This window comes from Psittacula echo (assembly GCF_963264785.1).
Source record: "Psittacula echo genome assembly, chromosome: Z".
Lineage (NCBI taxonomy): Eukaryota > Metazoa > Chordata > Aves > Psittaciformes > Psittacidae > Psittacula > Psittacula echo.
The window spans coordinates 13,286,158-13,299,075 of record NC_137742.1 but is presented as its reverse complement, the minus strand read 5'-3'; the positions used below and the strand labels follow the sequence as shown (position 1 = coordinate 13,299,075).

Genomic DNA, 12,918 nt, shown 5'->3' with positions numbered 1-12,918 from the left:
TCTCTGTGAGCAGAATCCTCTGTGCCATGGTATGATGTGGCACATGGAGGAATTTCCTTCATAATGCGATTAGAAGCAAGAAATGCATTTCTGAGTCCAGTCCATAACCATCAGTTTTCCATATTCAGTTTCTTACTCCAAGCAGTCTCCATCATACTCTATAGATGTATTTCTAAATGATTTCCAAATACCAAAGGACAAACCATTCTCACATTAGCTTCCTCTGCAAGTTTTTTTTGGAAATTTCAGGCAACACAGGGAAAGCAGATGTTGTGTCCTAGGGGTTTGTTTCCTTTGACCATATTTTTCATTGCAGTTATGACTTAATTTCACACATTTCCAGTTAAATTCATTTTATTTGAAAAGCATGTTCTCGGTTTCTCATTTTAGTCATGACTCAAATGTTCTGGTGATCTTCTCATTAACATCCCTTTTTAATGATGTTTCATGGACACAATCCAGTCACATTGCTTCAAATAAAGGAACACGTGAAAGCTAATGAAAAGAGGGACATCTTAACTGTGAATTTTGTCAAACCTCTTGTGACAAGTTATGCAAACGTTTCTTTTTCTTTGTGACCTTTTCACTTGGAAGTATTTGGAATCTTACTGAAAATAATACTAAACTGGTAAATCATGTCAATTCATGTAAATATAAAATCATCAAATTGTAACTGCAAGTATAGAGGACAGAAAACTCTCCTCAATTAGCAGTAGCTGCCAGAAGATGGGTTCCTGAGGGACTCCACTGTTAGATGCTGATCAGAGGAAAAATGCTTTCTGAGGGGAGATAGAAAGTTTCATTTACTTAGTTTACCTGGAAGAATGAGATGAGACATCTTGGCAATAGCATGGAATGGAAAAAACAACTGAACACTATCTTTAAAACATCTGCTCCATATGGAAGGACCACAACACCTCTTTTCAGTCTTCTCTTTTCTAGACTAAGCAAACTTAACTTTTGAACCTCTCTCAGGGGGACACGCTTCCAGACTCTGGCTCTTTCCTTCTGAACTATCCAGTTCGTCTGTGTTCCTCTCAAAACAATAGTGCTGAAAGCAAACACAGTACTCCTGCAGAGCACAGAGGAATCTTGCTCAGACTTGACGGTATCTCAGCAGATGTAACAGTATTGTATTGCTCACTTGTCTTCAGTTTGTGGCTCTTCAGGATGAGCAGTGCTGTGCTAAACCATCCCGTGTGCTATTTTGCTGTACACTTTCCTGATGGGCAAAGCAATGGACATTATTAAATTGATTGTTTGACTTCAAACTGCCTCTCCAGCTTGCTATGATCATCAAAATTTAAAAGTATTTGTCAACTCTTTTTCATTTTGACATGTTCGCAGATTTTTTGTAGTCTTTCCTCCTTCATACACCTAATGGCTTTGTGGACAAGAACGAAACATGGGATAGAATCAGCTTGAAATAGCCTTCTAGTCTAACACAGTTTCATCTTATCATACAAGTATTCGGTAACTAATGAAGCTGATACTAATAAAACTTTTTTGTTTTAATAAAGCAATTATTGTCACAGCTCATTGAAACTTCTCATTGCTCTCCTATCTTTCTGATACCTCCCCATTAATTTGTCATGATTCTGGCTCTGACTTCATGTGATTCTTCCATCCTTCGAAAGCATTGCATTATTCATCGTATGTACTATATACTTACACAGCCTGTGCTTCTAGGCTGTGTAAATCAAGCTTTTCTTTCAGAAACATCAAAGGGTCCACCACCCCTTTAAACAACAGTACTGTTTAATGTTGGCATCAAGGGTAAACCACAAAAGAATGAAAGATAGTACAAAAAAGATATTTTCTACATATATGTTTATTTTATCTTCTAGATCACCTCAGTCCTGTATGCCATCTTGAGTGCAGGTGCCTTGGGATAAGAAATTTGTTACTGCAGCTCACCTTTTCTCTTTTCTCTCTTTTCTCCATTACACCAGAAATTACCATCCCCTCCAGTCTCGTGGCATTTATTCACGTGAAGCTGCCCCCTTGCCTGGTTCTCCCAAATGTCCTAGTTTAGCAGAAACATCCTTTACACCCAAATCATACTGACAGAATGGGGGTAAGTAGCAATTACACATCCTGTTGTCCTGGCATATCAGGAAGGGCAGTAAATTTTTGCAGCAGGACCCAGCCATCCAGCCAGCTTGAGGCTGGAGACCCATCCCCACAGCCCCTCTTTCAGACCAGCTACTGCCAGAATGGGTGTGACCTCAAGCCATCTTTTTTCCCTTGTTTTGGATTAACGGGAGTCCAATAGGTTTTGGCCAGAACTGTTGTACACAAAAACCAGAACAGTCCCACTTCAGCTACAGATTACACTGGGCTTTTGCTCTGCTCTGTCCTACATCAGACCAACCTCCTGACTGCTCTTGAGGGAAAATAGTTGGCCAAACTCATCTTCCTAAAAAGATCTGTCTGGTATTAAAATAGAATGGTATAACAGTTGAAGAAAAAAAGAATTAAACCCCGGTATTTTCTGTCCTTGCTTTCTTATGTGAAAACTGTCAGGAGAAAAGAAGTGTAAAACCACTTACTTCTTCAGAAAGATGTATAATTCCTGCTAACATTTCCACAGTTGCGTATGTTTGCTTTTTCTGTCTGCTTTGGCAGCAGGAGACATGGAAGAGTTTTTTTTATTTTTTTTTACAAATACAAAGAATGTGTCTGTCCTTTTGACCTTAGTCTACAAGTGCACATACAGGAGAATGAGTTAAACGTTTTCAAACCATACGTACTTTTATTTGTGTGTGTGTATCTCATGACTTACTCAAAGCACTTACTCATCTTGTCAGCAAAAGCAAAATAGACAACAGAGGAAAGAACAAGTAGGCTTTTAGGAAATACAAGGCAAACTTCACAGAAAGAAGACGTCACTTCCTACAGGTCTGTACTGTCAGTGTGCACATAAAAGCCACACATCCAAAAGGCCTTTCTGTCTTTGCAGAGAGGATGAGGACACCTCAATTTCCTCTTCGTCTGCTTCTGGCAGCTTGAAGAAGTGACCTGTTCTGCACTGCCCAGTTCCTGCCTTCTAGCAGGAACTAAAGCCTGTGAACCTATGGCAATTTTGTTTATTGACCTCTTATCCATCTTGGTCAAATTAAATTATAGAATCATAGAATAGTTAGGGTTGGAAAGGATATTAAGATCATCTAGTTCCAACCCCTTGCCATGGGCAGGGACACCTGCCACTAAACCGTGCCACCCAAGGCTTTGTCCAAACTGGCCTTGAACACCGCCAGGGATGGAGCATTCACAACTTCCCTGGGCAACCCATTCCAGTGCCTCACCACCCTTACAGTAAAGAACTTCCTCCTTATATGCAATCTAAACTTCCCCTGTTTAAGTTTTAACCCATTACCCCTTGTCCTATCACTACAGTTCCTAATGAAAAGTCCCTCTACAGCATCCTTATAGGCCCCCTTTAGATACTGGAAGGTTGCTATGAGGTCTCCACGCAGCCTTCTCTTCTCCAGGCTGAACAGCCCCAACTTTCTCAGCCTATCTTCATACGGGAGGTGCTCCAGCCCCTGATCATCCTCGTGGCATCCTCATGGCCCTCCTCTGGACTTGTTCCAACAGTTCCATGTCCTTTTTATGTCGAGGACACCAGAACTGCACACAATACTCCAAGTGAGGTCTCAGGAGAGCAGAGTAGAGGGGCAGGATCACCTCCTTTGACCTGCTGGTCACGCTCCTTTTGATGCAGCCCAGGATACAGTTGGCTTTCTGGGCTGTCAGCGCACACTCAAGCCGGCTCATGTTCATTTTCTCATTGACCAACACCCCCAAGTCCTTCTCTGCAGGGCTGCTCCGAATCTCTTCTCTGCTCAACCTGTAGCTGTGCCTGGGATTGCTCTGACCCCGGTGTCGGACCTTGCACTTTTCACTGATGCATGAAATGGCCAGTTCCTTGTTAAGATCAAGATCTCTTTCGACTTGTTTTGGTGTATAATGCTTTATTGACTACTGCTATCCCACTTTACCCTGTGCTGTTTTGGTTATTCTACTGTGTCTTCCTCCATCCACGCGTGTGTTTCTGAAGCCTTTTGTTCTTCTTCCTCGGTAATCTCATTGTTCCTGTTCCAGGGATGTGATGATGAATGACAAATGTGTATTCCACTGAGTCCATGCATTCATTTCTTATCACATCTGTGCTTTAATAAACTGGAAATGACAGAACTCCTGAAGCACATATTTTTATTTATTTAAATATTTTTAAAATTGACTCACAGGAACAAGATCTGTCAATAGTATTAGAAAAATTTCTTCCCATGCTTTCCCCATAATCTAATCCTTAATCAGCATGCAAGAGAAAAGACATAAAGATTTCAGTGCTGTCCATTCAGGTTTTTTGCTCTGCCACATCAAATCAACTGCAAACCATATCAATGAATTCAGAATATTCATAGTCAGCTCTCAGGCTGATATTACTATGTAAACCGATACCGCCTGAAGTGATGAATACCCAGCCAAAGCATAGGTGTTTGGTTTCTTTATGTTGTGAGATTTCTGTTCCATTGATACATGAATACATCAGAATAGTTCCTGCCTTGAGATTACACAGAACAGCAATACAGCTCTTTGGATGACAGTGGATCTGGGATGCCTGATCCCAACTCTGATTTTGAGGGACACTGTGATAATACTTCTACCATTTCTTTTACAAGCAATATGGACACCTCGTGTAAAGTTACTTAAGCTCAAGCAGAAATGATGTTTGCTCTTGAAGCCTTTAAAGTCATGTGGAGAGAACTGCCATGATTTTGGTGAGGAACAGGAGATGTTTGTATTTCAGCACTTCCTACTTATCTTCTTGATGGAGATAAATGCCCGTGAGGAACAAGGTGGCCATTGTCCTATGCACTTCAGTGGTGACGATTGAAGGCTGAACTGAGCTCAGGAAAGAGTCCAAGATATTTACATTGGTAAAACCCCAGGGGCAAATTTTGTAGGTATTGTGCTGTGACATGGAAATGGAAACAACAGTAAAAATCATAGCATCGCTTTGATCCAAACCAAGATAATTTATCCTTCTAATTTAGTGGAGTTAGCATAAAGAGTATGTTCTATACCCAGATGTTATCTATAAATATGGAAAATGGTTGCCTAAAGAAAGTCAGCATTTTCCAATGTAGCCCAGGCAGAAGAAGATGGTGCATTTTGGAGACAGGCAATCTGAGTCAAGGATACTTGACCAGGTTACATTAGTAGTTGCTCTCTCAATATTATTCTCATCTCTGAAAGTACTTGGAAAAACAGAGGAAGAGTGGGGAATCTTTGTTTAAATTGAAAATAAATACAAAACCTTCTTTCTTATTAGAAATTAAAGTTACTTTGAAGGTTTTATTGTCAGTTTATGATAAGTATGTCCTTCCATAGTCTTCAATGGAACCATGCATGTGTTGTAAAAAGCTAATGACGTCAACTTATGATAAGTATGTCTTTCCACAGGATTCAGTGGAACCATGCATGTGTTGTAAAAAGCTAATGATGTCAACTTATGATAAGTATGTCTTTCCACAGGATTCAGTGGAACCATGCATGTGCTGTAAGAAGCTAACAACTAATGTAAATAACATTTGCTGTGTATAAAGCTGCATTTTGCCCATGTCCTATGGGGTGGCAGGCATTCAAGCATTATTCATGCTTGAACAGCCATGACAAAAAATTTAATTTTTATTATTCATGGAAGAGAAAGAGGTGGGGGGGAGATTCACTCTTTTTTAGCCTAGCATGATAGAACAGCACATCTCTTGTGAGACTGTATCTCAGCTCACCTTCCAGTACTGGTGGTAAAGGATGGGTAGCTGTAGCACTGCATGGTTGTTGAGGACCATCAAGCCAGGATTTTAGCAGTGGTAGTGAAGGCAAGCAGTGTAGTGGAGGGATGATCTTGAGATCACCTTAGACCTCTGGGACATCAGTTTGCCCTCCCAAGTTCTGTCCTCCCCATTTGTAAAAGAAAGATGACATCCACCTGCTCGCCTTTACCTTACTTTATGCTCTGAAGTGGAAGGTGTTAAGATAACAAGAGTAGCAAGTTCTGCAAAGTTTTGTTACTGTATGTGTGCACATTTTGTGTGTGCAGTTTTGTCACTCTGTAGTTCTCATACACATATCTACAGAGAAGTTGGTGTTAATTAAAAGAAAACCAAGTAAATATGTCCCCTTTCCCTCTACTTTTTTAGCATCAGACTGGTTCATGTTGAGTTTTCATGCTGCAATATTTTCACCTAAAAACTGTGTTGCATTTTTACATAAAGCAAGTATACAAAGGTAAGAATACAAAGCACAAAAAGAGAACCCATACACACTGTGTTGCAATAAGAAATCCCTTAGTCGTGTTCCAGAACAGTGCAGATTCCTTGAAATAAAAAGACAATAGTTTTCTCAAAAAACAAGGAAAGAATTTAAAAGTCTGACAGCAGGATGTATTTGCTGTACAGATGACGTTAAAATATTTCATCTTTTCATCCTCTAGGGGGGACTGTGTTTTCAGCGAACCTGAGTTTTCTTCATCTGCAGCAAGCAGTTCAGACTGTTGCTAATGCTAGCTGGAGTGAGTCAAGTGATTCTTGATTTGTGTATGAGTTATTTCTAGGGGAAAGATAGCCTGTGTCTGAAATTACTTTAGTTCTAAAGGGCCAGTCTGAAATCTCTGCTCTTGCTGCAGTCTGCAGGCATTCTGCCTGCTACTGATTCACGAGTGCAGGATTTGTTCCTATTAAAAAGCATTTATGTAGCTGAAAAAAAAACCCCAAACCTGTCCGTGGAGAAATGTTGAATTTATAGTTATGGAAAATACATAGTTATGGAAAATACTGTAAGTGTAATGGTGAGGTGGATTAAGTGACATTTTGAATTGGGACTAACAAGTACATTCTCATGCATAACTTTCTGGCTCAGAGAAATGAATCAATCACAGGCTGGGATTCTTCTTTATAAAACCAATTAGGGTAAAGGGGAACAACTGAAAAGTTTATGACACTTTGGGCCCTCAGAGACAGTTCAGCTCCCATAAGGCTGCATGCAAGTGTTCAGGTGAGAAAGGACCACATGACAGATCAAACCTTTTTCTGAAAGCATCAAAATTGGTCTTTGATGCTACTACTGCTACACAGTACTGGCAAGATGCCTTTTGCTTCTTTTTTGCCTCATGTTGGCCCTGCTTCTCCCACTCTGATTCATTCCCAGAAGCACTTCACCTCACAAGGAGCAGCCAGTGTGAAAGGATGGCAGCTCTGTGATTTATGAGCTTACTATCTCTTACATTGTGTTTACACAGCTTACGCTCAGAAAAAGTCAGCTAGGAGAGTATGGAACTCACACGTAAAATGGAAAAGATATTCTGGCAGGGGAAGGGGGAATCAAGAGAGATCCATCCAGATTTCAGTGTTGTAAACACATCTGTAGGGTCATCATAAAGCAGTGACTACAAAGGTCAGCATTTCAAAATGTGTCTTAAGAAAATGTTTTTGCAAGCTTTGTGGTGAAGATGGGTGGTGTGTTGTATATTGTAACAATCTGCTTAATCCCCACTATGTTATACGGACTCATTTACAACAAAAAAATGCCTGACATAACTTACAGTACAGGAACATACAAAACCAGCTTCACCAGGGAGGATGTTTATGTAATCTTCAAGAACACTCTGAAGTTCGATTCAGTAATCAAATAAAGCTATGTGAGAGGCACATTTCTCAGGGTCGCTACCCACCCTTGAATATCTGAGCTTCTTTATTTTACTGAGTCCCTGTTAGACAAATGCTTCTGAAAGAAAAAAAGGATTTTTTTTGATGATTATTTCTGTAGGTCTGTGTTACCTGCAGCTTTCATTCCACTTCTTGGCTGTAATTGCACAAGCACTTCCAGATTCCTTTTTAACCCAAGCATCTTAAAGGTGGTTGCCCCAGGAGTGCAGGTTTCCCATTCATGGGCTGCACAGTGAAGGCAGCAACAAAAGTAAGTTTACACACACTGCCCTTACCACGACCTCCAGGCTGAACTAAACAAACCCTTTCTGTAAAGCCAGGAGCAGTTCACTCTCACTTTTTGAATGCAAACCTGGCACTCCGCAAGTAACCATAAAACATCAAACCACGCAGCCCTGCTCTGGGTTTGAGGATGCAGGCTGTGGACACAGAAAACTCCACAGAGACATACTTTGTAATTCTGCTGTCAAAAAGCATCAGGTATTCCAAAGCCACTTTGCTGAAACATTTTACACATCTTGCAAGGACTTTATTCCAGAACACTGTCCATTTTAAATGGACATTAACAAAATCTTAGGTATAGCAGCTTTATGGCCAGCAAGATCTGCTCAGGGGTGTATTTAACATGATCTTACTAGGCAGCATTGTTAAGATAATTTTAAAAAGTTATCATTCTTCTTCTTTTTCCCCAAGAAAATAGTCTCAGAACATGCCTCCTTCACTGGGGGAAAGCTCTGCTGCTTGGGGCATGCAGTTGTGTCTCAGATGCAGTTGGTGGGAAGCAGCAGAAACTGCACCTGGGCCTTCTTGCTATGGGGGTCTCAGAAGATCCCAGGACACAGGCTGAGGTCAGGGGCCCACTGCCATCTTCCCCTTACGGTTGCAGCGACCCGGAGCACGGGCACCTTTCCGGGTGAGGAGATGAGAGCCGAGCATTCCTGCTTGTGCCCTGCCGCAGCGCCCCTCAGGGCGCTGCCTGCATCCCCCACTTCTGATGCTTCAAGCCCCGTTCCCCAAATCCCCCAGCCCTGCCGCGCACCGAGTCCTCGGGGATGCGGAGGGGAATCAAACGCTTTTCCCATACAGGAAAGCGCGGCTTAAGCAGGGTGAGGCAACCCCAAAACATTAAACACATGGGAGTGCGATGGGTCCCTTTCCTCTCAGGCGCAGGGGCCCGCTTGGAGCGGATGGCAGTGGCTGAGCCGGCGGTACACGCACACCCACACTGCGGCGATAAGCGCTCTCCCCGCCCTGCGGTGCCGGCCGGCGGCAGAGGTGCGGGGGGGCGCGGAGGGGGCGGGCAGGAGCACGGCAGTGGCTCCTCCCTGCGCACAAACCCGGTCGCGTCGCACGGGGCGTGCGGACAACCGCCGCCGAAACGCGCTACTTAAGCGGGCGGGAGCACCGCGGCAGCCCCGCGGGGGAATCCGGCGGGGGGGCGGGCGGGGGAAGACGCTAGTACTAGCAGTAGTAGAAGTAATAATCATAGTCTATAAGAGAACAAGACAAGCAGAGCCGAGATGCTCCGTCCGTAACCCGCAGGCGGGGACAGGTTGTGAACTCGCCAAACACCTGAGCAATAAAACACGACAGAACAATTTGGAGGCGGGAGGGAAAGGGAGGGGGGAAGAAAACTTTGCCGCAGCTCGGGCGTCTCGGGGGGGCGGGCGCGATGCCGCCCTGGCTGCTCGGCAGCCTCTGCTGCGTGCTGGCGGCGCGGACGGCGCTGGGCGGCGGCTCCGCGGGAGCAGAGGAGGAGGAGGAGGAGAAGCTGATCCGGGTGCTGGTGCTGCTGCCGCAGGACGACACCTACCTCTTCTCGCTGGGGCGGGTGCGTCCCGCCATCGAGTACGCGGTGCGGAGCCTGCGGGAGAGCGGCGCCGGGCTCCCCCCCGGCTACGCGTTCCAGCTCACCTACGAGGACTCGGCGTGCGGCAACCGCGCCCTGTTCAGCCTGGTGGACATGGTGGCCCTGCAGCACCGCCGCCCCGACCTGTTGCTGGGGCCCGTCTGCGAGTACGCGGCGGCGCCGGTAGCGCGGCTGGCGGCGCACTGGGACGTGCCCATGCTGTCGGCGGGGGCGCTGGCCGCGGGCTTCGGCGCCAAGGGCGGCGAGTACTCGCACCTCACTCGCGTCGCCCCGGCCTATGCCAAGATGGGCGAGATGCTGTTGGCCCTATTCCGCCACCACCAGTGGAGCCGGGCCACGCTGCTCTACAGCGACAGCAACCCCGAGCGCAGCTGCTACTTCGCCATGGAGGGCGTCCATGTGGTCTTCCAAGAGGAGGCCTTCCACATGGCCGTGCACAGCTTCGACGAGAGCAGCCGGCACCTCGACATCGACGACGTTGTTCGCGCGCTGCAGACTGGCGAGAGGGGTGAGTGGTGGTGGATGCCTGGCTCGGCTCCGAGGTGGTGGATGGGGTCAGGGATGGGTGCTGGGATGGTGGGAGCACTGCGGCGGGAAAATCCTGTGGGACTGGGAAGGAACGTGGGCCAGCATCCCTGGGCCAGGCATCCCCCAAAGGACAGGGACCAGCTGCCCTGAGTGAAAGCCGTGCCCACAGAAGTCCATCACAGCTTTGCACCCCACCGCGAAGAGTGAGGCTCACCCTCAGGGACCACACTGGGAGGGTTCTGTGACATGGTAAGAAATGAGCTTTCTGCCAGAGGTCTGGATTAGCCAAAATTGCCTGCATCTGCGGAGCAGCAAATCTCTTGCTTATTCTCTGAAATTAACGCAGTCACTCTCTGCAGGTTCAAAGGCTAAGCAAAAATGTTTTCTTCTCACCCTGCTGTGTCTGGCAGCGGGAATCCTTTTCCCTGCTCCTGCCGTAGGAAGCCCTGTTGAGTACCTCATAAATAACAAATGCATTTAGGGGAAGTGGTCAATTCGGGGGATGTGTGGATGCAAAATCCGTGAGTGCGTGTAATAATATTGCCACCAACTGTTAGCAAAACACTGTAGAGATAAATGGCTTGTAAAACATCTTGGAAAGTCACCCGTGGGCTGGATGAACTGGTTTTGCATCATGAAGTAGTAAACCACTCAATGTGCTTTGGGATGTGCAGATTGTACGTAGATGGGTTTTAAAGTGAAGTCGTGCCGAGCAGTGTGTGGATACATGGACAATTAAAAAGGCATTTTCTTTTAGAGGCTTTTAGCAGCCAAGGGCTTCCCCACTAAGTTATTAAAATAAAAGGTGTGGACCAGGAGCAGGCAGTAGCATAGCATTGAAGAAATTCCTTGGCTGTTTTCTGAAAGAGGTGTAGGTGTGTGCAAAGTGTTTTGTACAATTTTTCATCCCTGGTTATAGAATGTTAAAATAGCATCCAAACTGGACTGATAAAGATGGTGCTGTGTGTGGCTGTCACAACTGGTGTTGGGTGCTGTAGGCTGCAGATGAAGCAGCCTTGCGCTGCAGGTGTCGTTAACGCTGCTGTGAAATCCTTAATGTGCTCAGGAGTGTGTGGGAAATAACTGAGGACTAATAGTTTATGGCTTTTTAATTCTTTATTCACTGAAGCACATGGTTAAAGTAGAACTTTCCTAGTAAGTGCCATGTGGGAGATATACTGAATGGGGACAAGGGAATGTGTGTAGGTGCTAGAGGAAACTGCTGTGTGGGGAAAGATGCTTTTCTTTTTTAACTAGCATAACTTGTGTGTGTGTGTATGCTCAGCTTTCCTGATGCTAAGAGCATAGCAGCATGCTTACAGCAGGAAAAGACAAGTATTCACCCTTAGCCATAGGGAGCTGTGGCTATGCAATGGGAACATGACTGATGGCTAAAGATAGCCCTGCTCTTAAGTCTGCACAGTAAGGAAAAAGAGGCTTGCTTTCAGCCTGGGCTTAAGTGCTTTGCTGAGCTGAGACCTTTGGTCTTGCATCATTTTATAACTTCCAAATGACTAAACAAAAGCAGTGCTCTGTCTTCTTTCCCCTCCTTGTGCCCTCTCGGCCCTTCAGCTTCCACTTGTGCCTTTTTGACTTGAAAGACTCACCACAGGACTCTGCTGGCATGTTCCTCTGCCTTAGGAGGGCCTGAGAAGCGGTCCTGCTGCTCATGGCATCTTTCAGGTTGTCACAATATTTTAGAAGTTATATATCATGTGAAGGGTGCACCGTGTGCCTTAGCTGACCAGGTGAAGTTTTCATTTCTCCTATGAACACGTTGGAGGTCTCCCAGTAGGGTATTAGGGCTCATAGGCAACAAGACACTATACAGAGCTCTTTCTAGGAATGTTTTTGGTTGTTTGATTGGTTTCCCACCAGTTTTTAAGGGCTACGGTGACACTGCCCTTGTCTTTGACCCTGCACTTTCTCTATTTATGGAGATTGCTGCTGGTGCTGGTCCCATCTGAATGTTTAGGCTTCCTTGAGATGCCTGAGTGGTAGTGGGCATTCAAGCAAATACAGGAGACCTGCTCAGAACTCTCCCAGGGCTGAGAAAGAAGCTGCCACACCAGCTGGCCCATGGGGATGTGTGGCAGAGGCTGGCCCCATGGGCTAGGTTGCTGCTAACTGGGGGTTTGCACCAAGTTTTCGGTGGTCCTAGAGGCAGGGGCATGCTCAGCCATGCACCAGTGTTTGCCAGGGGCTGCCTGCTCAGTCCCTGGAGCCTCTGCAAAAGGCTCTTGTCTTGGAGCCACAACAAAATCGTGATGTAAAATATGATAATAAAAGTTAACCACTTCAATGAATTTCAGTAGTGGTTCAAGCTGCTCTGCAGGCTTGTTTAGCCACACTGCAGACTTGATGCTGTAGGCTCAGGTTTACCATAATGGTCACAAATGCTGGACTGTGCTTAAATGCATTCTGGCATAAGCACATAGTGTAGGGGGTGCGTGTAGCAGAGAGAACTGGAATTAAACTGTCAAGTATTTGCAGGATGAGTCAATAATCCTAGTCAATAAATTCAGAATATTAGTATTAGAATTACTGTGGTCTACATGTATTATACTGGAGGGAAAACATTATGTATGTGTTTGCACGCACACATTTGTATGTACACAATAGTAAGGTACAGATGCAGATTAAATAGACATAATTTACATTTTTGGAAGATTGCAAGAGACATGCCCATTGCTTAGTTGCTTCAGAATCTTAAAATATGTAATCTGAGCTCTCCTGCTGTGTTAAAAACCACATCCAAATAGTTAATATTACTTCCCTTACATTCCT

At 45.1% G+C, this 12,918-nt stretch overlaps 1 protein-coding gene across 1 annotated transcript in view; it reads left to right on the top strand.

The window, feature by feature from the left end:
• Positions 1–9,405: 9,405 nt before the first annotated feature.
• The window catches only part of NPR3 (natriuretic peptide receptor 3), a gene marked incomplete at both ends in the record, with an annotated part of 38,481 nt that continues 34,968 nt past the window's right edge, over positions 9,406–12,918 (top strand). Inside the window, one exon of the mRNA XM_080637466.1 lies at positions 9,406–10,111. Within this exon, the coding sequence (XP_080493592.1) occupies positions 9,406–10,111 (706 nt within the window). The remainder of the gene's footprint in view (positions 10,112–12,918) is intronic.